The sequence below is a fragment of the Salarias fasciatus genome, chromosome 1 (genome assembly GCF_902148845.1).
Source record: "Salarias fasciatus chromosome 1, fSalaFa1.1, whole genome shotgun sequence".
NCBI lineage: Eukaryota > Metazoa > Chordata > Actinopteri > Blenniiformes > Blenniidae > Salarias > Salarias fasciatus.
The window spans coordinates 22,885,279-22,910,395 of record NC_043745.1 but is presented as its reverse complement, the minus strand read 5'-3'; the positions used below and the strand labels follow the sequence as shown (position 1 = coordinate 22,910,395).

The 25,117-nt window shown below is 40.1% G+C and overlaps 1 protein-coding gene across 1 annotated transcript in view; it reads right to left on the bottom strand.

Moving 5' to 3' along the window:
- The window catches only part of galnt18b (UDP-N-acetyl-alpha-D-galactosamine:polypeptide N-acetylgalactosaminyltransferase 18b), a 91,346-nt gene that overhangs the window by 44,885 nt on the left and 21,344 nt on the right, over positions 1–25,117 (bottom strand). Inside the window, exons 2-3 of the mRNA XM_030089506.1 lie at positions 5,855–6,050; positions 2,145–2,311 (exon numbers count right to left, since the gene is read on the bottom strand). Of these exons, the coding sequence (XP_029945366.1) occupies positions 2,145–2,311; positions 5,855–6,050 (363 nt within the window). The remainder of the gene's footprint in view (positions 1–2,144; positions 2,312–5,854; positions 6,051–25,117) is intronic.

The window sequence follows — 25,117 nt, the reverse complement described above, 5'->3', positions numbered from 1 at the left end:
CCTGACAGAGTGCTCAAGCAAACAGGGTGAAATGCCATCAGCGAAATGTCAAGGCGTGACTTGGGTATCCGAAGAAGCTAAAGGCAAACTGCCCTCAAACTCTCAATCATGTGATGAAATATGGAAGTTGTGATGTGATAATCGCAGAGAGGCCGGGGAACATTTTGGGATTTCAATTCTTATGATTTAAAAGGTTTTTCTTTGGGCAAAGTCAAGATTCGGGTGAGGAAACTGATCACGCTTATTTCTGCATGTTAGGAAAAGACATCACGACACACCAAATATATTCACTGTTAAACAGACCTTGGTGAACGTACTCGTTCCTCTGCTTTAATTCCCACGTCGCTTGTGTCTAATGGTTGTGTCAGTCCTTGCTGCAAGCTGCTCAGCCCATTTAAAATTGCCAAGCCAATAAATGACCTTGGTATTGTATCGTTACCTTTTTATGGCCTGCTTTCTGCTTTTGTAATGTAGTTAAGCCTCACACAGTAAATTACCGGATCCACTTTTCACTGGCGACTCGGAGTCTATTTCTTGTGCCTTGCACGGCAGACTGAAGACTGAAGACTATCAGCGATCTAACACGTGAGTCATCGCGGTGATAACGGCACCAGACGAACGGCGCTCGAAATAACACGCCGTCAACACACTCAATATAGTTTTGACCCTGTGCTGTTTACTTCACATTCAGTGTATGCAGATTTAAGAATCAGAGATGCAAATGCAAGCTGGATGTATGTACAAACACTTCATCAACTAGCTGGATTATTATCTGCCCCGTGGTGCATTTCCAGGCTTTGAAGCTAATTAGTGTTATTAATCTATCAGTTAATTCCAGTGAAAACATCCTCCCAATTAACATAAAAGAGGATGGAGACCAGAACAGCGAAACCCCGCAGTTCTGATTTCTCCACACATGTAAACACCGACATGTACAAACCCGTGTTCCGACATATCCAGATGTGTTTTACCAAACTCCATACAATCTTCAGAAATGTTCGTCTGCAGCTCGGTCAGATCAGACGATCATTCTTGCAGGTAGCAGCCGCGCTTCTGACCGGCTGGCTAATTTCTCTCATATCCCGCAGAGAGGAGTCTTATCTTGCCAAGCCCTTTGGTAATTTACCCAACATCTCTGTTGCTCTGTTTCAGTAATGTCTGATAAGTAATTCCTTTGGAGGATGTGAAATGTATTTTGTGCTGCTTCAATACTACTCACTTAAATTCATTTCATCTGAATAAAATATTGAGAATTAAAACAACAAATCCTAAAGAAGGACAGCACTGCCTTCTGTGTTCATTTTTATTCTTTGTTTCTGTCGGTGCACTGTTGCTGTGTAGCAAACACAATTTAATTTTACCCAACAGGACAAAATAAAACAAATCTCCTTCTATTCTTTCTATTGTTTAGCATAAAGAAATACTGTAGTGAATTATTTTTTTGAGATGACTTCGCAAGGACATGTGGATTTACTCATTTCAGTAACTGTCTTTTTGCACAGGTTATATTAGTGTTTTAAATTCAACGTGCAAAGAAAACAAAGCTTTCTGGTGAATTTAAGGTTATTATCTGAAACATTTCAAAAGCATCAAGACCATTTTGGGAAGTGTGGAAATACGACACACTGAGAATTACAGTATGACTTATTGATCATCAAAACGGTTTATTTTATCTTTTCTTTTATTCTAGTATTGCATATAAATCTGTTTTGATAAATACTTGAAAACACAAAACATCTTCTCTGCAAATGAGGGCAGAGCAGATTATCACATGGTTGTACCTAACACATTATACATTGACAATCTTTGTTCCTTTAAAAAAAACAAATTTCTAAAATACGTTCAATCAATGTAAGAAAGTCTTCAAGGTTAAGCGCGCTGTGTAAAAACTACTTAAAACTAATGCATTAAACAGGTGTTCTAACAAAACCTAAAATAGTTCTGCTTTCATCATCTGAACTACTGCCTCTGTATTAATCCTTTCTAAAATGGTCATTTAAATGAACAACCTTTCATTTGTTCCTCATTTTCTACAAAGTCACAGCTTTTCAGAGCCATTCATTTGTCACAGTTGGACCAACGTTGTGGGGAATAAAGGCTTCAAAAAAGTTTCAATCAATTCTCCATCTCATTTCGACACTTACTGTTATTGCTGTTGTCATCCACCAGGATTATCTCTTTGAGGAGCTGGGAGGGCGTCCTGTTGATGGCCGAGTGAATGGACCGCAGGATGACAGACAAGGCTTCGTTCACAAAAATGAACACGATGCTCACTTGAGGGAGATTTAAAGGATAGGTGATGTTTCTGCACCTGTGGACGACACGAGGCAGATTTTATGTAAACCAACGCACCTTTAAATTCAGCAAACATACCTGGATCCTAGAGCGCTGGCTATAATCAGTGTTCATGCCAACCCAGCCTGTTCTGGCCGACTACCTGTACCCAACATTCATTAATCACCGTGTAAAAAGTTGGCCCAGTACTGATTTATAGCCAGAGGACTGTTGGAAATCTAACAACTAGAGTCGCATTGCAATAGTGATGCTTCTGCAATGCAGCTATAAAATAAATTGTTTTAGGATGCACAAATAATTGGCGATGTGGCAAGCTCTGTCATCAGTCAAGCTCCCTTTTCCTTTGAGAACACTGACTCTGTCGCCACATGTTGACATTTCCATTGTGGATTGTGGATGAGGAGTCCCGCGTCTTCTCCCCAGAGGAAACCGATGTCTGTTTTCAAGAAATATAGTCCGAGCACGGCGTACCAATGTCACCGTAAAGCTCCAGGTAATTTTTTTCTCGTTTTAATGGAGTTTTCTGTGTTTTTGTTCGCACAATTGTGACAGAATTGTTTTCACAGTGACAGCAGTAGACCGCGCTCACAAAATACACCTCTTCATAGTTAATTTTACAATATTGTAATCAAATCTTAGTTTCCTGTTAAAGATAACAGCTCTCCTGTTCTGCTGTATTTACAGAGTTGCGGTGGCACTATGTTCAGCCGATGCGAATCAAAGACGCAAACTGCACATTATTAATGTCTGCCCCAGAACAGATTCGAGTGAGCGTACAGAGTCAGTATTAGTGGGAATGAATGGTCTGCTGGGAGTCGACTGATGTGCAGCGATTAAATGCCCTGGAGATCCTTGAGCTGTGTAAACTTTTGCACCCAAATGTCAACTTCACAATCTCCTGTAACCTTGGTGATGTGAACATAAAAGCTCTGCTGAAAACTGAATCACAACCAACATGGCACGATGTCAATAACTCTCTGAAAAGATGTTGACGCCTTGATATTGCAGAGCTGCGTTGCAGTTTGATTATAGACCACAAATGCCTGCGCACGGCCTTGAAAATGCTCGTGTTGTGTCCATTAATTTGCAGCTGTCCGTCCACCTTCACATGGCTGACCTGTGACGGTTTATTAAAAAATGATTTCTTTCCGAGTCCCGCGCAACCCACAGTTTTCCCAGAGCTCTATATCATGATTAACTGGAGAGCAGGTAAGTGACATTGAACGCTGCAGGCTAAAGTAAACTCCTCACTGCTTTTCAATTACAGGCACTCAGTGTTTGGGACAGAAACCAAAATGTTATTGTGCACGAAGCCGTGATGAGATGCTTTTTTTTGGGGGGGGAGAGGAGAATGACCGTCATACCCACATTCTACATTCAAATATAAGATGTTGTGGATCAGGCATGCGGTTTTCACTGTTTCTGTGGGTGAGTTGATGATACCAGCTGGTTTCTGACCATCGATTAGTACATCTGCACCTCTGGAAAAATGTGTGTGCTCCACAAATCCAATTCATTGAATTTCTACTCACTACACAAACTTTTACATTCATTGACTTAAGTGCTTTTGTTTAGAACAAACTAGCCACCTGAGTTCAGGGGCCAAGCTCCTCCCAGTTCGCCGTTGCGTGGGCGAACCTGATGAAATGAGCATCACAACCTCCAAGCAACAACTCTCAAAGTTCCCCTTTGTGAAAGAGTATAAATACGACGTGAAAACAACTCGCTTACTGAGGTGCCTCTTTACGAAACCTAAACAAGTTGAATTTTGTTGAAGAAAAATAAATGTAGCTTTGGCAAAATGCCATTTTTTTTATGCCTGCTGTTTTAAAATCCAGCAGCATTTCTCACACGTTTTGCCTCGAATGTTTTTCTGCATTCAGAAATCAAACTAATGACCTGACTTTAAGCTTTGTTTTGCAAATCTGCTGAAAGCTCTCCGTTGCTATCAGCCACACTGTGCGCTTCTCGCAGCGCATGACGTTTGCAACTTTCAGCAAGCATGTTCTCACAAATTCACCCTCACAGTGTGGCTCTGATGCTAATGCAACTTCACTAGTTTGCAAGCTCATTCGAATGTTGTGAACCTTACGCCTACTGAAACAGTGCAATCCAAAGTGAATAGGTCAGAAACAAAACATACCATTGTATAAAAATTAAGCTCTGAATAGACCCTCTGGTGGTGCCATGTGTTGACACACAGTAACCTACAACAGTACAATGCTGCCAGTCAGACATACTGGACAACAACGAGGGACTGTTGCTAAAAAAATGCATCTGAAAATGAAAAAATACACAACTGAAAATGAAACAAATGACTTAGTGTAACCAACTCTCCGTCTTTCTGGATGATGTTGGAAAAAAACCCCGATACTTCTCAAAAAACACAATTTCTGCAGCCTTCAGCCTGAATGTTTGTACAAAGTCACCCTCACAGTGTACTAATGCGCACTGTGAAGAGCAATCAGAGTGGTTACTTTTATGACAGCCACTATTACCTAAGAGTGCCAGAAACAGCTATTACTTCCATTAAAATGTCGTCTTCTATCTATATATTTTTAAAAGGGCCATTTCATTTGCTGCCACCTCCATCAAACAGCTGAAAAACTGGGTAAAACTGTGGTATTTGCAGCAAAATGCCACCTTACTGTAGTGACAATACAAACCTCTGATACGATTAGCCCGTTTTTCAAGGTGTATTTACGACTGAGAGAAGAATATACAGGAGTTGTTCCTTAGATGTGTTACTTTGCTCACCTTATATTGATAAAAACTATATTTATACTTTCTATAAGCACTAATATTGTAATATTGTCAGTCAGCTGTATTGTGTATTTATTATGTTTTTTTTAATCAAGTGTGAATTTACACCACGTAATACTTTAATATACATTATGTAAATATTCTACAATAAAATAGTTGTTTTTAAGTTAATAAGGTAACAAGAAAACCTAAAAAAAAAAGCTAATTCCAAAGTGACTTTAAGCCACCAATAGTTTTCATACTGTCGTGCACAACGGCACATATTCCAGGCTGACTGGGAGTGAACTGTTTGGTAGACAGATGGGGGGATCTACCCCCCTTCTGGCCCACACATTTCCTCTTCTTGAGATTAAAATTAATTGAAGGGTGATAATTGTATCTGAGAATCCAAGTAAAGCCGAGCTGCGAACTAACACATCAAGAGAGAATCTCACTCTACTAACTCTTAGATCATGCACGGCATGTATTTTCACACTCAGCAGCACATTTCGTACATATTTTCGAACCGAAAGATTTTCATGGTAACAGCAGTATGGATCCAAAGGAAAGAAAGCAGACATGTGTGCTAGAAAGAGACTTTCAATATGAAAGTGGAAGTTTTATATAGGCTGCAGTTGTTGCACATGTTAGACTCTGGTTGTTCACTAAATCCTATTTTAAATTCAAAAGTTGCTTTCATTACATCTAAATAACTTTTGGGTTTAAAATAGACACTGTACTAAAGTCAGTATTAGTTTAACAGTTGTGATTTCTTGTAAATAGCAGTGACTAAGAATAGATATACAGATATACTCACCCCTCAGGCCTGAGGTCTGGTATTGATCTGTCTAGGGAGAGGCGATCGCTGAGGTAGGCGTTATATCCATAGTACTGGAACATCTTCAGAGCCACCCGCCGGTTGTCTGGACCGAGCTCCTGACCCCAGTGAGCAAACAGTGACGAGTCGGAAAATGACGTGTCCGGCTGGCCGTCCTCGCCCCTGCCTGGGGTCTCTGTGAGAAGAACAAGAAGAGGAAGACATTAATATTTGCACAGGCCACACAACTGTAACCTGCCGGAGACGCTGTTTGTCAGGTGACATTTAAAGAACGTGAAAAAATGAGCGCGCTGATATAATCAGCGTGATGAATGAGGTTTTCCTTGTGCTGTAATGTATTTTAGCAGGTGAAGGCTGGCCTGATATTTAAAGAGACTGAGTGTCTGTCCTTCAGCGCAAACATCAGGAGTTCATATGCATGACGTCCTTGAACAAAGTGCTCAGTTCTCACCTGCAGCTGCTCGACTGAGATGTAGCTGACACTGCTCTTTGACCTGCACAGTGAATCTCAGTTCCCTCAAGGTATCGCTGCTGTGAAGCACACAAGACTCCTTTAATATCTAATTGAGTGGTAATGTGTGATCACTTTTGGAGGGGTCAATTCTCTCACTGTGTGTGCTCTTAGGGCTGCATGAGGACTTGTCTTGTTTTCTAAGGAGTCCAAAGCCGAATAGTATGAGAGAGCAACAGCACTGAGATCAGAGAAACACTGAATAAAAACATGTTGAGTTACTCTCCATTACAGCTTGTTGATTGGCTCGCTTCATGTCCAGAGTTAATAAAACATCGGTGGCATCTGTTAAGCATTCTGAATTTCTTCCAAGAGGTTTTAAAGCAATTCAGGGGCAAACTTCTATGTCCTTAACAGTTAAGGAGCTTGATCCAAATGGACAGCAGTTTTATAAACAAAAAAACTGTAGAAACACGCAACGTCATCAACAGGAAGAAGTTTTTCAACAATAGTTGCATGATTACAATTTCTGGATTAAAAAAAAAAAATCTCAGTGTTAAAAAATGCTTTCCTTGGACCTTTATTGAAAACAGTTTTGTTTTTGAGTCCCAGTAGGGCATTTTACAGAAGCTCAATAACCAGCAACATGCAGGTTATGAATATGTGAGTAGTAATATAGCCCAATATTACAAACCCCAAGTGGAAAAACCAGGGTGTTATTTAACATATTCATTTCAAGTCTGACCACCAAGATAATAAAATGAAACACATAAAATGTTTGAAGCCAGATTATTCCAAATTAGAATCTCATGAAAAATGAAGCTGTTGCTTTCGCTTGAAGATGTCATGAAGATGTCAGGTTTAAAACTTCTTTTTCCCTGACAAGAAAACAACGCATTCCCCTGCTGATTTGCACTGACTTTGTCTTAAAGGGGACATATTATGCTTTTTTCACTTTGTGAAGAGTTTCTTATAGTAGTATGTGTTGCCATAGCCTCATTATGACGTTCAAATTTGAACACTGTCTCCTCCCTGTCTTGCTACACCGTTGACACACTTGGCACACTTGACTGGCAATTCAATGTGAATGAAACTGTTGTCTTATTTAGAGGCATGTTATACTTGTAGTATTCATTTTAAATTGCTGTATTAAGTTAGCTTTAGTATTCATTTTGAATTTAGTTTGCTTAAGTGACTATTTGAGACTCTGCCTTATTTTATTTCAGAATTTTTTCATCAATATTTGTAGTGCATTTTTGAATAGTGCACCAGGCCTTTTTCTTCTTTTGAATTTCTTTAATGAAACACACTGAAAGTGTTATTCAGGTTGCCTGATTGGGCTTTGAATTTATTTTGGACAAGACGTCCTGACTTACCTTTCATTCATCATTAACAAAAATGTGGATTTAAGATCTTCTCTTCTCAGTATATTCATTTGATGAGTCAATTCTGTAACGTCCCTGAATTTGAATTCTTTACTTGGGGACCTAAAGCAGATATGAGATTAAAATGTGATTAATTAGATTAATTAATTACAAATCCTGTAATTAATCAGAGTAATTTTTTTGATCGCATGACAGCACTAAGCATTATATGTCCCCTTTAAAGAGAGGACTTTAAATGTTGTTCTTTGCATACAGTCCATTTTGCTGACGGGGGTCATTATCTCTTGACTTGTCAAATACTTTTTAACTTGAACTACAACTATGACAAATGGACTGGTGATCAATGATGAAGCATTTCCACTGCTTCAGCAGTTTCAAAGTGTTCATTCACCCAATCTCTCTCTCACACACACACACACAGACACACACACGGTGAAATGCAATGCAATGTGCTCTGTAACCAGGCAGCAAAGGGGAGGTCAGTGCCTTGCGAAAGAACACAGACGTAATTAGATGAGGCACTGAACCACCACCTATGTTTTGTTGTTAAAACAAATTTATTCTCCAATTGTTCGACATCTAAACTTCATTAATGCTATTATTTTTTTATTTTTTGTGTGGACAAGGGACTAAACTGTGTAGTGTTTGCACGTTATTCAAATGTATTGGTGATTTTCTTTCTCTTGGTTCCCACAGTCCAAAAGCATGTTTGAGTTTTAATAGTGTTTCCTGATGGCAGAAATGTGGGTGTATGAAAATGCCTGCGTTTGACTATGAGATGTACTTGTGATCTCTCCTTGGTGTATTTTACCAAAGTCAATAGAAAGCTGGAATTAGCCCCAGCATCACATGACCTTAAGTTAGACAAAGTTGTGTAGAAAACAGATGACACTGCTTTTCATGCATTCAGTGACTACAATCACCAAAATTAATTAACTCTTTTCTCAGTTACGAGTTCACCACCTGCAAAACACTATACTGTACTTTTGCAGCACGTTTTTCAAATGCTAACACACTTTGTTCAAAACAGCTAAACGACCGTTGAAGAAGAATGATGGGGGGAAATATGTGAAAGTTCTCCTGCAGCCACGTTGAAATCTACAGAAAATCAAAATATTGATAATAAAAATAAATCTTTAAAAAAAATGTAATTCCAAGGTGAGGGTAGCTGTCAGTGAAACCAATTCAGGTCATTTGTCGTTGGCCTCATCAGAAACCATAAAAAAAAGGGTGGCTTTGGATTCTTTGTCTTTTGGAAGTATGGACTGTCATTGAGCAGCAGGTAACGGTTGATGTACCAGGCCAGAGAGGTGCAAAAATTACGATGAGTGTTGCTCTCTACATTGATGGTTTGCTTTCACATAAACCTCTCATTGGCCCATAGAGCACAGAGAGGCTCGTTTCTCTTTTAGATGACCTCTGTAGTAGTAGGCATAGTGGACTCCATGTCCCATAGTGCAATGCTTCTATGTGTGTGGTTTTACTTCCTGTTTACTAAAGCGAAAGCACGTTGCTAACAAGAGTCCACGGCGTCCCGTGTCTTCATTATACAACCTCCATATTCTAGTTGTGGCAGCAGGAGAGATTGGTCAAAGGGCAAGAAATACAACATCTGTTGTTGTGTGGGACAATGTGGCATTCCACCACTCTGCTGCAGTGAGTACGTGGTTCACTGAACATCCCAGGACGTCTGTGCTGTTTTTACTTCCATGCCCGCCCTTGTTGAACCCCGCTGAAGATTTTTTTTCAGCATGCAGGTTGAAAGTTCATGATCTCTCAGTGATCACGCAGTGAATGTTGGGTGTGGAGAGAGTTCTCCCGAAGCCTGCTAAGGGGTGGATCAAACATTTCAGAAAGGTTCCACCCACAGTGCATTGCCAAAGAAGACATAAGATGTTACGTGGATAGAAATGTGTTGCATTGACTACAAACAGGAAAGAAGCCACTATAAGGCTGTGTGGCCATCATGTAGCCTATTTCTTAGTAGAGTGTATCAGTACAGCAAACCCAGTCTCAGATAATAAACTGGAAACTAATTGACATCATAATAATTTGCCTCCATGTCACAGATAATGATGGTATACTGTTAATTAAAATCTCTAAACCAGCAGGAAATGAAACCTAATGAAGACTAATTCTGATATCACGAGTTAATAATTTCATTAAGAGAAAAGGCATAGATTCCCTGCAGCATATTGAGGCCAAAGAACAACAAAAACAGACACATTTCATTAAAAACCTTCAGTCTTTCAAGTTGCTGCAGACAGATTAAGGTTATCAAGAATAATTCACATCCTGCCAGATATAATAAATGGTTTTGTTTTCTTTTTCCCAGAAAAACTGAAAGGCAAACGAGAATGGCAAGAATAATTTCTTCTTTTAATTAACATTGTGGTGTTTTCAGCAGTTTTTTTGTTTTTGTGGATTAGGAGTATATTAATAAACGTGTCTAAAATGTCAACCTCCGGGACAGACGAATGACCTAGTTTACCCAAATTAATGAAGACCAAGACACATTTTAAAGTGACATAAAACTTTAACGAGTGAGAGTTGACGATGTGAACTATCAGAGGCCTCAGATATACAGAAAGACAAGAAGCTTTGAATCTTTAGTGACACTGCACAGAAATTACAAGGTTAGGTTTGTGTGTGTGTATGTGTGTGCTTTAAGCAGATTGAGAATGGTTAATATTCATGAGCAGATTGTTTTAACATTGGAGTGACAAACCGTGTCAGCCAAGTAAGAGCTGAAACAACAATACAGCGAGGAGGCAGGTGTAATAGGATTACATCATGAGCCAAGCCCCAAAAACTTAATCTCACAGCACCAGATTACACTAAATATCACAGAAAAGTAATATATACATCTAAAAAACTGAAGAAAAAAAAAATCCCTCTGTTCTTGCCATTCCTGGGCTGTATCTCCTTCAAGCTGTAGTCCTCTACCAGAGGCCTGGGAGCTTGAGGGTTCTGCACTCTTCTGGACAGAGATCTCAGATGTTGTCCTTGTTATTTCCTGGAGCCAAGCATCCAGCTTGGGGGTTACTGCTCCTATAGTGCACGGGTCACTACTGGCACCACGGTTGCCTTCACACTCCACATCTTCTCTAGCTGTTCTTTCAGCCCCTTGGTATTTCTCCAGCTTTTCATGTTCTTTCTTTCTGATGTTGCTGTCACTGGGGATCGCTACATCGATCACTACTGCTCTTTTCTCATGTTTATCCACCACCACTATGGCAAGCTGATTGGCCATCACCAGTTTGTCAGTCAGTCTGAATCTTGAAGTCACACAGGATCTTTTCTTGGTTGTTCTCCACTTCTTCCGGGGTTGTGCTCTATCTAGACTCTGGGGTCTCCAGTCTGTACTCAGCAGAGATGTTTCTGTATACTATGCCCACAACCTGGTTATGGCTTTCCATGGCTGCCTTTTCTGCCAGCATCTTGCACCCTGCTGTGATGTGCTGTACTGTTTCATGGTCTCCCTTGCACAGTCTGCACCTGGGGTCTTGTCTAGTGTAATACACCCCAGCCTCTATTAATCTTCTGTTTGATGATGGCTTTATTTAGTCCTGCCACTGGTATGCTCTTTCTATGTCCGCAGCTACTTCTTCAATTTGTCGGTGGTACATGCCGGGTAGGGGTTTGTCTACAGCTGGGTATCTGATTACTGGTAAGGGCATACATGTCAATGACCTGGATTTTATTCTTGCCATTTAGTTGACTGTTCAGGACTTGCCTCATCCTCTTTTGGTATTTGGCTGTGGCTGACCTTTGGGCTCCTTCATTGTGGTTGCCAATTGCCTGTGGAACCCCCAGGTATTTGTCGCTGTCTTCCACATCTCTTATGTTGCCTTCAGGTACTTCAACCCCTTCAGTTGTGATCACCTTCCATCTCCATGATACCATCCACACACACTTATCTAGTCCAAATGACATCCCAATGTCACCAATATCCTGTTGAGGTGAATCATGGAGTCAATGTCCTGCTCACTCTTGGCATACAGCTTGATTCCATCTATGTAGAGGAGGTGACTGACGATTGTTCCACTGCGGAATTGGTAGCCGTATCCACTCTTGGTAATGATCTGGCAGTGGGGGTTCAGGCCTACGCAGAACAGAATGGGGACAGAGCATCTCCTTGGTATATGCCACATTTGATGCTCACCTCTGCTCACCTCTGCCACTGGCTTCAAGTTGGCTTCCAGAGTTGTCGTCCGTAGCTTTCTTAAGTTTCCCAGGAGAGTTCTCAGTTCCATGTTTCAATCAATCCAGCATCCAAGTGCGCAGCATTGAGTCATAGGTTTTCTTGTAATCAATCCAGACAGTGCACAGGCTGGTGTTTCTGGTCTTATAGTCTTGTGCAAAGCAACATGTCAACCAGTAATGGGGGCTTGGCTCCTTTGCTGTTACTGCCAATTCCTTTCTAGGCTCTGCTCATGTATTGCTCCATGTGCCTGTTCATCTTAGCTGCTGTGATGCCAGATAGGAGCTTCCATGTAGTAGTGACGTAGGTTATAGGCCGATAGTTGGATGATATTGTTCCCTTGTAAGGGGCCCTTCATGATGAGGACAGTTTGACTTTGTGTCAACCACTGTGGGTGGTTCCCTTCTCTTACCAGCTGGGTCATTTGGGCTGCCAGGCGTTCATGGGGTGCAGTTAGCTTCTTCAGCCAGTAAGTGTGAATCCTGTTAGGACCTGGAGCTGTCCAGTTCTTCATTTTTGCCACTCTTTTCTGGATGTCTGCTGTTGTGATGACTACTGGTCCTTGTTCTGAGAGGTTACAATGTTCTGCTAGCAGGTCTGCCAGACACTGTCCACTAGTGTTGTGTGGCACCTCTTTCTCCAAGATACTCTCCCAGTATTGCTCAGTCTCTGTCCTGGGTGGGTCTGCTGTGGTCTTACCGCCCTGCCATTGAGAGCATACCTTTACAGGATTGTTGGATTACACCTTTCTTGTATATCTCTTTAGGTGGGTCGCTCGGGCTGTGAATCTTTGCTTATAGCAGTCTCCAGTGCCTCAGCTGTGGGCAGAATGCTGCAGTTCCTTTTTAAACTTCATACCTCTGTTCAGTTCTGTCAGGAGGCTAACTTATTTCCGTCTTGCCTTGATTTTTTGCCTCTAGCCTTCTTTTCCATGGATACTCTGACTTCTGGCTACTCATGCTGTTCACCTTGTAGCCAAGTATCTCAGGGATGACTGATGCCATAGTGTAGATCATCAGGTTGGCCTCAGTGATTTTCTAGGTAGGGATACTTAGCAGTGCTTTCTTTACATCGTTTAATAGAGTTCTTTCTGCTACTTTGTTCTTTAGTCTTGGCAAGCAGTTAGTCATGTTCCCCGACGAGGGGAGCATGACTAACTTCTCTTTCAGGTCAGCTGCTCTCCCCTTGAGCAGTTCTCCTATTGGAGTTTGGTACCCATATTCGCCGTTTGGGGGTGATGACGAACTCACCATTCACCATATTGACCTAGCATCCTGACTCCTCCTTGCTGTAGCATATTTGTACCGTGGACAAGGCACACTTTTCCTCATCAATCTCCACCTGTGACAGTAGTTTTCTCCTTAGGATATTTCAGTACTGAGTGAGAGTAGTTGTTTTTTACTCAGTATACATCAGTATACATATGGGGTTTCTAAGCAACCATTCGTCCCACATTCTCCACATTTTCTCCTATATTTCTATATAAGAGAATAAGTACAAAACACTCAGTAATCTTCAAAAGCATGTAAACTTTGTTTTTTTCTTTTTCAAATACTCAGCAAACACAGAGCAGGTAAACACAGTAAAGCATTTAAGTACACTTAATGCAAAGTTGCATGCAATTTGTTGGTGAGTATGTCTGTATCACTTTAAATAAACAAACAATATAAGATTAAGATGTAATTTCTGATTTGCACTTTCAAAAAAGAGGTAATTATTTCTTTTCTTACTCAATTCAACCATACACAACTCCACCATAGTCCCCGCAGCCAAAGCAAGGAACAAGTGCTGGCAGACTCTGTCATTGCATAGCTTCGTGAAATTATACGATGCTAATTCAAGAGACAACACTGTGATCACTCAATTTCACTTTACTACAGCACAGATATTTCAGGCAGAGAGCTTCCTCAGTGGCCTTCCTTTCATTTAAATATTCCATTGAGTTCTTTTGAGGCTCAGCTCCTCATGTGAGTGCATTTTGTGTTGGAATATTAATTCCTCACCATGACAGCATGAACAGTTGTGTGTTCATAAATTCATGTTTCTGCAGCTACGCCATGTGTGACAATTATTATTTACATCACTGTTTCAGATGCAATCTTAGTGGAGCGAAACGGACTTGAGAACAAGTAAAGAACAAGTACAAAAACATTCCTCTAAAACATTCTGCTCAGCGACAAGAATGGGCAGGCCATCGTTCATGAGAACTGATTAGTCAGGAGGTGGTACTCTGTTCAGCGTAAGTTACCATGGTGATTTACCCTGGTGAGAAGAGAACCAGTGTCACAGTATGGGAAACTAGCTTGATTCCTAAAGGTACCTGGACAAGAGAAAATCTAGTTTCATAGTACAGGTCCCAGGTATGACAATGAATGGTTGGATAAGAATGATGATATGCAGAGCATGAACAGAATAGAATAGAACAGAACAGAACAGAACAGAACAGAACAGAACAGAACAGAACAGAACAGAATAGAATAGAATAGAATAGAATAGAATAGAATAGTCCAAGTTAATATCACACTTTCTTTAACTAGAATGGTGAGGAAAACGGTGTCTCTCCCAGTGAATACAACATTGCATACAAAAGGAGCAATTTGCTGGTTGGGATAAAGGGATCAACCTGATACATCCCCACTTCTGCACAATTATTCTCACCTCAGGGGGAAACATGCATCCACCTCTTTCACAGTAATTAAAGTTCTTTCACCAGCAGACTGAAAAGCAAAAAAATACATAGTGTTTAAAAGATTGATACCAATGGCAGCACTGAACGCTAGTGATTTGACAGCACTGTGCGCATGTTTGGATTCATCGTAAATATTGAACTGTGGAGAAAAATATTGTTTTGCTTCTACAGAATTATATGAGGGGATCAGCACCAGCCTCGCGCCTCATGTCACAGTCACTAAATGCAAACTTACAACCAGGGAACAACTTAAAATAAAGAGTGGAAACATGGCCTGGCGCTCTCCTTGGTCAACAAAGTTTTTGCTAACAGTAGTGTAATGATGAAATGTTATTTCTTCTTCTTTTAATGTGCATTAAAACTGGGGTGTTAAAGCAACTGGCCATGATCTGTAAAAAGGTCAAGATTGATAGCTGTAGACCTTATCCTGACACATCACAAACAAATAACGATTATTATATTCACAATTTAATTCATACACTCAAATTTTTATATATAAAATATATATAGGCTCTTGTGTCAATTTTGATTATTATGGTTAAGCTGTATAAAGTGATATATAAAATACACTAGGGCTGAACGATATATCGTTATCATATCGATATCGCGATATGAGCATTCAGGACATTAGTTTCTCAAAATCAATGATATCAAGATTTCCCCTGCTTGCCCTGCATGTAAGCTTGCCCATGCACAGGTAAGGCCAGCCAACCACAAACCTCCTTTACTGGTTGACAGCTGATGGCAGAGGGCGGCTGCAGAATCTGCACAAACGAGTTTGGTGGTAGTGGCAGTGAGTTCTCATAAATAAAACTGCATTTTTTTTTACATCCGTATTATGATGTTTTTATTTTTCTGAAAAATGCTTAACTTTCACTGAATCCATTGTAATATATTGTATCAATATCGAGATATCTGGCATGGATATCGAGATATGAAATTTTGCCCATATCGTTCAGCCCTAAAATACACTATCAGTCAAATGTTTGTACATGCCTTCTCCTTCAATTTTTTTTTCTTAATTTTCTTCGCTATTTACATTGTAAATTCTCACTTCAAAAGTCAAAAGTCTAAATAAACAAATATGGATTTATTTAATAAACAAAAAAGGGTGTAAATAAAAACTTAATTCAGGTAAAATTCTCCTGCTGTTTCCTTTCCATTTATTAAAAAAATAAAATATTTCATAAGGCCAGACTTTTAAATTTTTTTTTAATTGTTTGCTAGAGGCCATAATAATGTTGATTACATTTTTAAAGAATTGAACAATTTTTCTAAACAATTGACATTTTAATTGTATAAACTCATTTATTTTCACTGCACTTAAAGCATTTATAATTCTGCTATGTGCCTTCTGTTCCTTGTCTCTATAATTTACTACCTGAGCAATTTATATTTATGTTACCTTTATCTTAATTTTTACTTATGTTTAAAACTTTGATAATAGGAACCTTTAAATTATGTAATTTAGTGTATTATAATATAATAATCTCAGGTTATAATGTATTTATTTTAAGTGCATAGAAAGGTATTAGCTGACTGCATTTATCTTTCCTGCGTAGCACGATTTAGGGGAAAAAAAAGTTCTGTGAACCTCACCAAATCAAAATGTGAACCAAAATTTAAGTCGAGATGATGGAGCGGAATGACTGATACGAGCCTGAGGCAAGAAAACGTCAGCGTTCAACATTCACAGTCAAACTTCCACTGCTGTGAAGCAGAGGGGGAGAGTTTCTGCTCTTGATAAGACAACACTGTGATTAGACTGAGGACACGATAAAAGTTCTGTGAGTCTTTCAATCCAGGCGAGTACGCCTGCAGGCCCGTTCCTCTGACAGCTTGTGGTGGTGATTAATTAAGTCTACGGAGAGCTTTCTCAGTGGTGAATCCCAGAAGCAGCAGCGAAGGCAAGTTGGTTTTGTTTAGACAGGGCAAAGTTTGGAAAATTGCTCTGTTTTACACGTGAACATAAAGCAGATGTTTGACATGCTGGCACATCCTCATCGCCGAGGTTCAAACAAATCACATAAAAAGCCACAACGGCAGCATCACAGCGTGCCAGACGAATTGTTTTCTGATTGAGGAGATCATGTGATGTACTTTAACCTTGTGTTTGCAGAGTGATTTTCTCTTGAGGAGACATTCAGTCAACTAACCTTGGTGCTAACTCAAGTAAAGCAGAGCCAAGCACCTGAGGGAAGGCGCAGAGCGCACGTGAAAGCGTATGGACACGTGTGTGTGTGTGTGTGTGTGTGTGTGTGTGCAGACAGAGAAAGTATTCCCCAGGCTTCACAGCATCACTCCAGGCGAGTGTGGAGTGCAACACTAAGTGCACTTTCACTGGGTGTGCTGCATCACTTGTATGGCTGCCTGCTCCCAGTGGTCAGCGGAGAAAAGGGAAATGCACAGGCAACCAAAACCTGCTTATGATTAACCCAACTACAAAACAAGAACCAAAGAACAAGCGATGTTCAACAGAAACATGAAGAGGACCTTAAACCTCCAGGTCCTGCATGAGCTGACTTTTCAGAAACGGAGCTCAACATGTTGAATTATTAATTCTGATCTCATGAAAGATACTTCCTCATGATGAAACCGTACCACAATGCACAAAGACTATCAAATTATATTTATACACTCCATCCTGGCCTGTGCAGAGGAAAACGTTTTGAATTTCAAATGCAAGCCATTATCATTTCTGACACCTTCGAGATAAAGCAATTCCATGAAATGCTAACTCACAGCGGTATGGATGTAGGCATTTGATAAAACCGCTGCAGGCAGTTAGATTTTTTTTTTTTATCACATGCCTCGAAAAACTCTAAGGTAAAAGTAGAGGGAGAACATTTGGCTGTTGTAAGTGATTTAGTGAACATCAATGAAAGGGTAAAATCTCAGTCAATAAATCCTTACTGTACCACGCGGCCAGCAAATTGTCAAACGCACAATGAGAGTCAGTGGAGCGGCGACATAGATCATCCTCATTAACCTTGGAAAGTCGGCATCAACATCGATATGCTTACAGTCAATATGTCAAAGAGGTTGAAATGTTTTGGTTTGTATTGTGTTTGTGGGACTCTTATGAGCATTTCAGATACTGACCAGTGCTGATGTGCTGAACACATGAGCAGAGCCCACCGGCCCCAAAACACGAGCCCGATTACAACCATTTCAAATGACCACCACTCCATTAGGTCCACTGATACAATCTGATATTAACCAACAAAACTGTTTCCAGTCTCTTCAAACGACATCTAAATAAAGAATAATGGTGTAAACTGACATTTGTGTCAATAAGTATTTGTGCAATAAACTGTGAGAGGATTCAGAAATGATGTGGCTAAAGTTCAGTTTTTTATCACTAAATGAAAACTGCACAGTGAAATATGAGGAAAGAAATCATTATCTGGTGTTCCCATGCTTCATCTTCAAAGCATTAGTTTGTTGCTACACACTTGCACACAGTTTTCAAAGGACCTTGCACTGAGGTTGTTTAAAAAACTTCTTGGAGATGTAAGCACAGATATTTTGTGGATGTTCTCTGGATCAGTTTCTTCCATCTCTTCAAGTCCACACAGACATTATTAAGTTGAGATCAGGGCTCTGCGGGGGCCAGGCCGTCGTTTTCAGGACTCCTTCACCTGACGGTAGTTCCTAATAATCAGTGGCTGTGTGTTTGTGGTTGTTTTTCCTTTGCGGCCAATCAGATGCCTTCTTCCCGGTACAACGTGATGAATCAGTATCACTATATCACACCCGCCTAAAAGTTCTGTAACGTACTGAAAATATATAGAGCCCAGTTTCCAAAGTGCGGTTTCCTCCCACAGTCTAGAAACATTCATTTATGAGTATAAGGTATGTTCCACAATATCAACCACACCTATAAATCACACTGAATATGAGTGGCATCGATCAAAAAAATACACCATGAGGAGAGACAAAAAACCTCCCCGGTCACCCTGATGTACAAGACACATTTATTTCTCCATGCCCAGATGTTACTGCACCATTGATAACTCTTGGCCAGCAGCTGCTGTTAAAGAACCACGTGAGAATTCATTCCTCGGACTCTGGCCATTGTGCTTCAAGCCATCATTGAGCTGTTTCTGTTTACTTCATCACTGGAACACTGGTTTTCTCTGCTTTTGGCGAGCCTAGCACTCTTCTCTCTCAACTTTTTAAGACAGTGAACTCTCTTTGTGCTGCCCTGTTTCCATTTTCTGCTTCATATTTTATAGCCTTCAGTTTAAATTCTGCTGTCGTCAGTCAGATATGGGAATAATTGAGGTGGTACAACTTTGAGGGACGTTTCCTACGCATTAATATCTGGATCCCGGATAGTAAGTACAGGTGTATTTTGATTTATATGTTGCTTTAGTAAGCGACTTATTACATACAAGTCACGTAAATAGAGAAAGAAATGAGAGGCTCTTAGTCCATAAAATACAATAACTGGTCACTTTGAATTTGCTCCTACGTCTGAATATTTGAGTGTGTGATCTTCCGTCGTTCTGTGTTCACCCTGTGATGGACCGAGTCCAGAGTGAATCATGCCTTTGTTTGGACCTGCTACAGAGCCCCGCAACCCTCAGTTAGATAAAACAGAAAAAAAAAAGATGGATGGATGTGCAAAATTAAGCATAACCCAGTGATGGCATTTATCAAAAAAAAGGTTTTTTTGGGGGGATTTAAAGTGTAGTTTGAGGTTCACCACTTTCATGTTTCTAATGTTCAGATCCTCTCATGGATGCTAATGTGGTATGATGTTAACTGGCGTATAAAGCAATCATGAATATTTAACTCTGATTGAATGAGTCAATTTACTGGAAAGAATATCTTTTTGTTTATTAGTGCTATTAATGCTATTTAAGTGTGATTTAAAGGTTTGCGGTACACTTCCATCGGGCATACACTGTTACACTATTCCGTTTACTGTAAGTGTTTCTGAGTCCACCATGAAGAACAGTTCACATCTGAGCGCCGCCTCAATAATTTAATAAACCCCTGCATCCTGACTGAGCTCTCACCGAGATACAGAGCATCACAATCCTCAATATGGCAAGAAGAGTTACTCAAAAGCAGCTATAGATGAAGTCACGAGTTTTTAACTTCAAACTAAAATGAACAAGCGCATAATGCTTTAATCAGTTTGAGATCCCTGTCCAGCCACGACACCAGACAGGCGTTTCAAAACCGCTCCGCGGCTCTTTGTCTGCTCTCGTGAATTCACCGTCTGTAAATACCATCCAATTAAAATAGACAGCGTGCAATTTATCCTCAGTCATTGTGTCATTTTACATCTGACATAATGAGAGTAGAGTGCGAAGCCAGAACATCAAACGCCGTGTTGCAGTCAGAAACATTTGCTGTATATTCATTACGATCGCAAATGAGAGGAAGGAGAAGATCTTGACGTAAACTACAGTTTGTTGAAAAGAAAAAAGGAGGTCTCATCATCCTCATGAAAATTTTAGGTTACACTGACACTCATACAAGTTGATATCAAAGAAGCTGTCAAATAAAAGAGAACAAGCACCTTTAAACTTTCAACATTAAAGACGATTTTGACTGAAGTTCAAAGTTAAAAAAAAAAAAAAAAAAATCACAGCATGTTCCCACTGTTGTATTTCCAGTTTTAAATATTGCCCGGTATTAGTCACACTTACTGAAGCACGTGGGAAGGCACACAGCACGTGGCTAAGCACTGGTTATAATACCTAATATTATGATCATTTGCAGCATTTATTCCACGTTTCACTGAGGATCCTACTGTTATGATTCCCATTGTTCACATGGTTCAGATAGAGTTTATGGAAATAACACTGTAGCCATAAAAACGGTATCTTTGCTACAGTCATAAATGAAGCAGCCTTAAACGGTTTACCTGCTTCTAAAACCTGCAGTTCGGTCAAAAATAAATAAGTAAATAAGACTAAAACTCTCAAGCAGAAGGGCACAGTCGTCCATGTTTCCAGTGTCAACCTGCTCCGAAATGAAAATGTAATGAATGCAGTCGTCATTAAGCTCTGCAGAATGACTGATTACATGCCGCTCATTACAATTACATGTGTCGATGTATTAAAAGCGTCCAGGACCGTTTCCCCTGCCGAGCCAGAAGAGCTCACCTCTGCTCCAGGACAAAATTATAATGTCTTCCTGCTGCAGCGAAAAGCCAGTTCACACAATTGGATCAATACTCGCTTTCTGCAGATCTCTGTAGTAATCCATGAATCAGGTGTATTGAGAAGGCTGGAACATACAGGGGAGAAGGTTTAAACAATTAAGATAAGAAAACACAGCTCCAGCTAAACGTCACTGCAGGGAAAAACGCAAAATTATGAAAGTAATGGAAATTTAGCTGCTCTGCCTTCAGTTTTAAATCATCAAAATGATTTCAGGGATGTAATTTGTCGTAACACTTCTACACATCTTTAAATTGGTGGCAAGCAAAACAAAGAATTGGGACCCAATATTTTAGTATTCTAAGCATGATGTGAGCCTCTAAGTACTTATTAAGAGAAGTCAGAGGTAAAACCATTTTCTGAATTTCTACAGAAGTATATTGAAACTTCAAGGATCTTTCAAATTCAAGTCTGAATTAATATTATTATAAATAACATCTAAAGAAATACAAGAACTTGACAGATGCAGAGCTGGAAATGTAGTCAATTAAAAGTAAACCATGTAATGTACTGAGATTAATGAAATTATTTATCAATATTGAACAGAATTGAATTCAACTGACTCAACCCTTCAAATCTACCCTGGGAAACTAACAGCCCACTCCTGATCTACCAACAAATATGTTATAAACAGCTGTATTTTTTTTTTGTTGTTGTTTTGATGTGGGGGTTTTTGTGGAAAATTACAAGATGTTTTTTTCTTCTATTAAATAATCTCCATGACTCAGAGTGGGCTATCTAAGATGAACTTCCACATCCATAAGTGAGCACAAAAGACAAACACTGAATACTAATGAGGGACTATAGATTTCACTAATTAAACACCTGATTCTCAAGCGAGAAGAGGTGTAAATTCCTCTGAATAATCAGAATTCCAACATAAATGAGTGAAACGAGCAACACTCCAATAGGCAGTTAAACATTCAATGTTGTAAAGTTAAACAATAGAACCAGGAAATCCAGACGGAGTCGAAGATTGATGAGCTTCTTGTCCAAACAACACACGGCAGACACGTCATCCAAGACGTAAAGGTTATCTCTGTGTATCTTTCGCCTTAAAATTTGCAAACTAAACAGGAATACAACGTCTATATCGCCAAGTAATCTACCAGGACTGTGTGCTCGCATATGCAGCACAAGATTATCCAAGGCTGAGGCACGTTTTCTTGGTCTGCTCATCTTTATCTTCTCTCCCGAAAGCAAATCACAGATACCCCTTCAACATGTAAGTACTAATATAACAGGGACTCGCATTATGGACGCCAGCGAGGATTTTATAACAGCTTGACTCCGATGATGTCCTTCACACATTTTTCTAACACTGTAGGCGAAATATACGATTTCCAAAGAAGTCCGGTTTTTTTCTATTCCTGACTTGACATATCAGTAGATGAATAGAGAACTGTGTAATCTGTATTCCAGCATATAAATACAGTTAAGATAAGACTGCTCTTATCTTACAGTGACATATAGAAGGTCACCCTGAGACTTTCATCTCTTTGTAACTCGCTCGGTTGCCGTCTTCGCTGCTTCAGCTGTGAGTCGCAGGAAATATTTCTGCTCGATCTTTAGCAGAACCCAAATGGCACAGCCGTATTACTTCAGTTTTATCATCATTGCACTTTCTGTCTCTGAGGTTTAGGGTGAGTTTAACGAGGTAATTGATTCTGACGTTGCCTGGTTCAAAACCATTTCGCAGGTCTCTAAAGAGCCGGGCCCATGGGCCTCAGATCTTTGGGAAATAACTGCAAAACGTGTCCACAGTCTCGACTGAAGATTAACTTGGCCTTCAGTGTCAGATCTTTCTCCTACACAGACCTCTGCTTTTAATCAGCAATGTGGCAATTATTGTTCTCAAACTCTCTCTGGTTCGCATGTTGATTGGATGTGAGCACACTTGAAAGGAAAAAGGCTCCTTGAATCAGGAGAAACAAAAGAAAGATTTGTGCAGGCTGTCAGTCCTGCTAAAATTTAAAAAAATTCTGCCTGCCGACGATTTCAGGCTACTCCAATTAGTAGCCTGAAATCAGTGCCTTACATGTCAAAACATGCAAACAGAAAAAAATAAGTGGAAAAACACAGAATTGAGTTTATAATTGGGACTTGGAATTTTTTTTTTTTTTTGCATTTACAAGGATTCAGTTTGACAACCAGAGTGGTTTTGTTTTGGGATCATTATTAACTGAACCAAGGGTCACAAATTTAATTTTTCATTTTTTTTCCAAGGCTTGCTGTTACACAAGAGAACAATGAAACACGCCAGATAATCATTCATTATTGGAAAAACAACTAAACAAAGGCTCATAATAATCACTGAGTGGAACAACGTGTAAAGTACCACGTCAATCTCACACTTTTGGTTACATGATGGTTTGCAATTCTTTGTTTAGGAACACAAATGTGATGATAGCAATGTTACTATTTCAATATACTCCTGTTTGTCAGAGCACTGCCTTGTTTCTCTTGACAGAAACAGGTAGGACCTCCGACTGCCAGAAACACATCTTCAATCAAGCTGCATTTAAGACAACAGTTTATCTGTCGACTGCTGATCAGTAGTTTATCTCAGCTGTTTTCTTGATGATTTTCTACATCATTATTCTCTAAATCTTTGTCTTTAAACAACTGCTAATGTCCAGTTCAAGGAGCATTGTCCGCAGGCCGAATTCAGCTGAGCTTAATGACTTCCGATAGTTCCTCTACTGAGTCACAGAAACACTTCACTAATACAGCGACTTTGCCATTAAATGGACACACCTAATGGAAGAAGACAAATGTGTGTATGTTTTTATTTTTCACAAGTGAAGTAACCTCACCACTACTCATATGAGTAACTACAAACTGTGGTCAATTGTTTTGGTAACTTGCACAATATGCTGTTCACAGGTTTTGGTTTGAAGAGATGGCACTCACTCATCGATGTTTTAGGAGTAATGTGTGGTTGAAAAGACTTGCTCAGTCATGTGGTTTCTAGTACCGTTGACTTTGCATGTCGTAGGATGAAGTTTGCATGTACCCTGGTTTGCTCCCACAGCTTAAAACCATGCATTTGATGTTAACTTGTGACTCTAAATTGCCCACAGGTGTGAATGTGTTTGTCTCTCTGTGTAACAGAGTGGTGACCAGGATGTGACCCGCTGTCCACCCAGTCGGCTCGGATCGGCTCAAGCCAACACTGACCTTAACTGTGTGGCACTGCCCTCTGGAAAGAAGCACATTTCTGGCCCTAAATCTGGTACTTTCCTTTTTTTTTTTTTTTTTTTTACTTTAAATCTTCTTAAAATGTGGAATATGCTTCTGTTCAAGGAAATCAGGGTTTGAGTTGGGTTCAGGATTCTGTCTCAGGTTTGGACATTTCAGGAGGCACAGCTGCATGTGACATGTATGTGGGGCTAATTGGTGGTGTTGAACTGGCCCCAGGTGTGTGAGTGTGTGTGGCAAGCAGTGCAGCAGATGGATGGATGGATTAGGTCGAGGAACAAGTGCCATGTAAATGGTGTCGGTTACACACACTGAAAAAAATGCTTGAAGCTGCATCTCCCTCAAGGTTCAGCTGCTGAAACGCCAGCTGATACTTCTCTCAGCTGTGGGAGGAGAACAAGACTGCTGTAAACCCCTGTCCTCTATCACCGGGGTTGAAATATAGAATAATACAGCTCAATATAATTGGATGTTCTTGAACTGGAAATGCATTTTTGGTCAAATAATACTCTGTTTAAAACTTAGTATGTATGTGTTGCTTGCAAAATGTCGTACCAGCATAAGCCTGTTATGAGAAATTTGCTCATGTCTGCAGAACACAGCAGCTCTTATAGAGTACCATCAGCTCGGCATGTATATACAACACAGCTACACTTAACTACTGCTAGAACTCAGCTCTCACTGGACAGCCTCTTGTTCCTGACAGTTCATAAAGATAATAAGCAATTAGTCTGTTTGCCGGGCGTGCGGCTGAGCCCACCGCCGTATAGGTGCAGTATGGGCCCCCGTGTCTTGAGGAAGGGGAAACTCTCTCATTAGGACGCATCAGTAGCTGGCACGTCACGCTGACATTTTCCTCTCCCAAAGAGTGGAGGGGAGTTTGGCTTTGTCTGTTTCTTTGTTTATTCCCGAGAGGCGGTATGCAGTGGCAGAATTTAGGAGGAGGGTCATGTTTACTCGGAGCAGCCTTTGTCATTTCTCCCCCTTTTGTTCATTTCTCCTCATTAAAGCGCTGAAATCACCCATGCCCTTCAGAAGGCTACAAAGGCTTTCTCTGTGCCTCCTCATCCCTCATGAAATGGATTCTCCTCCAGATATTCAACGTCATTAACGCCAAAAAATTCTGAGCA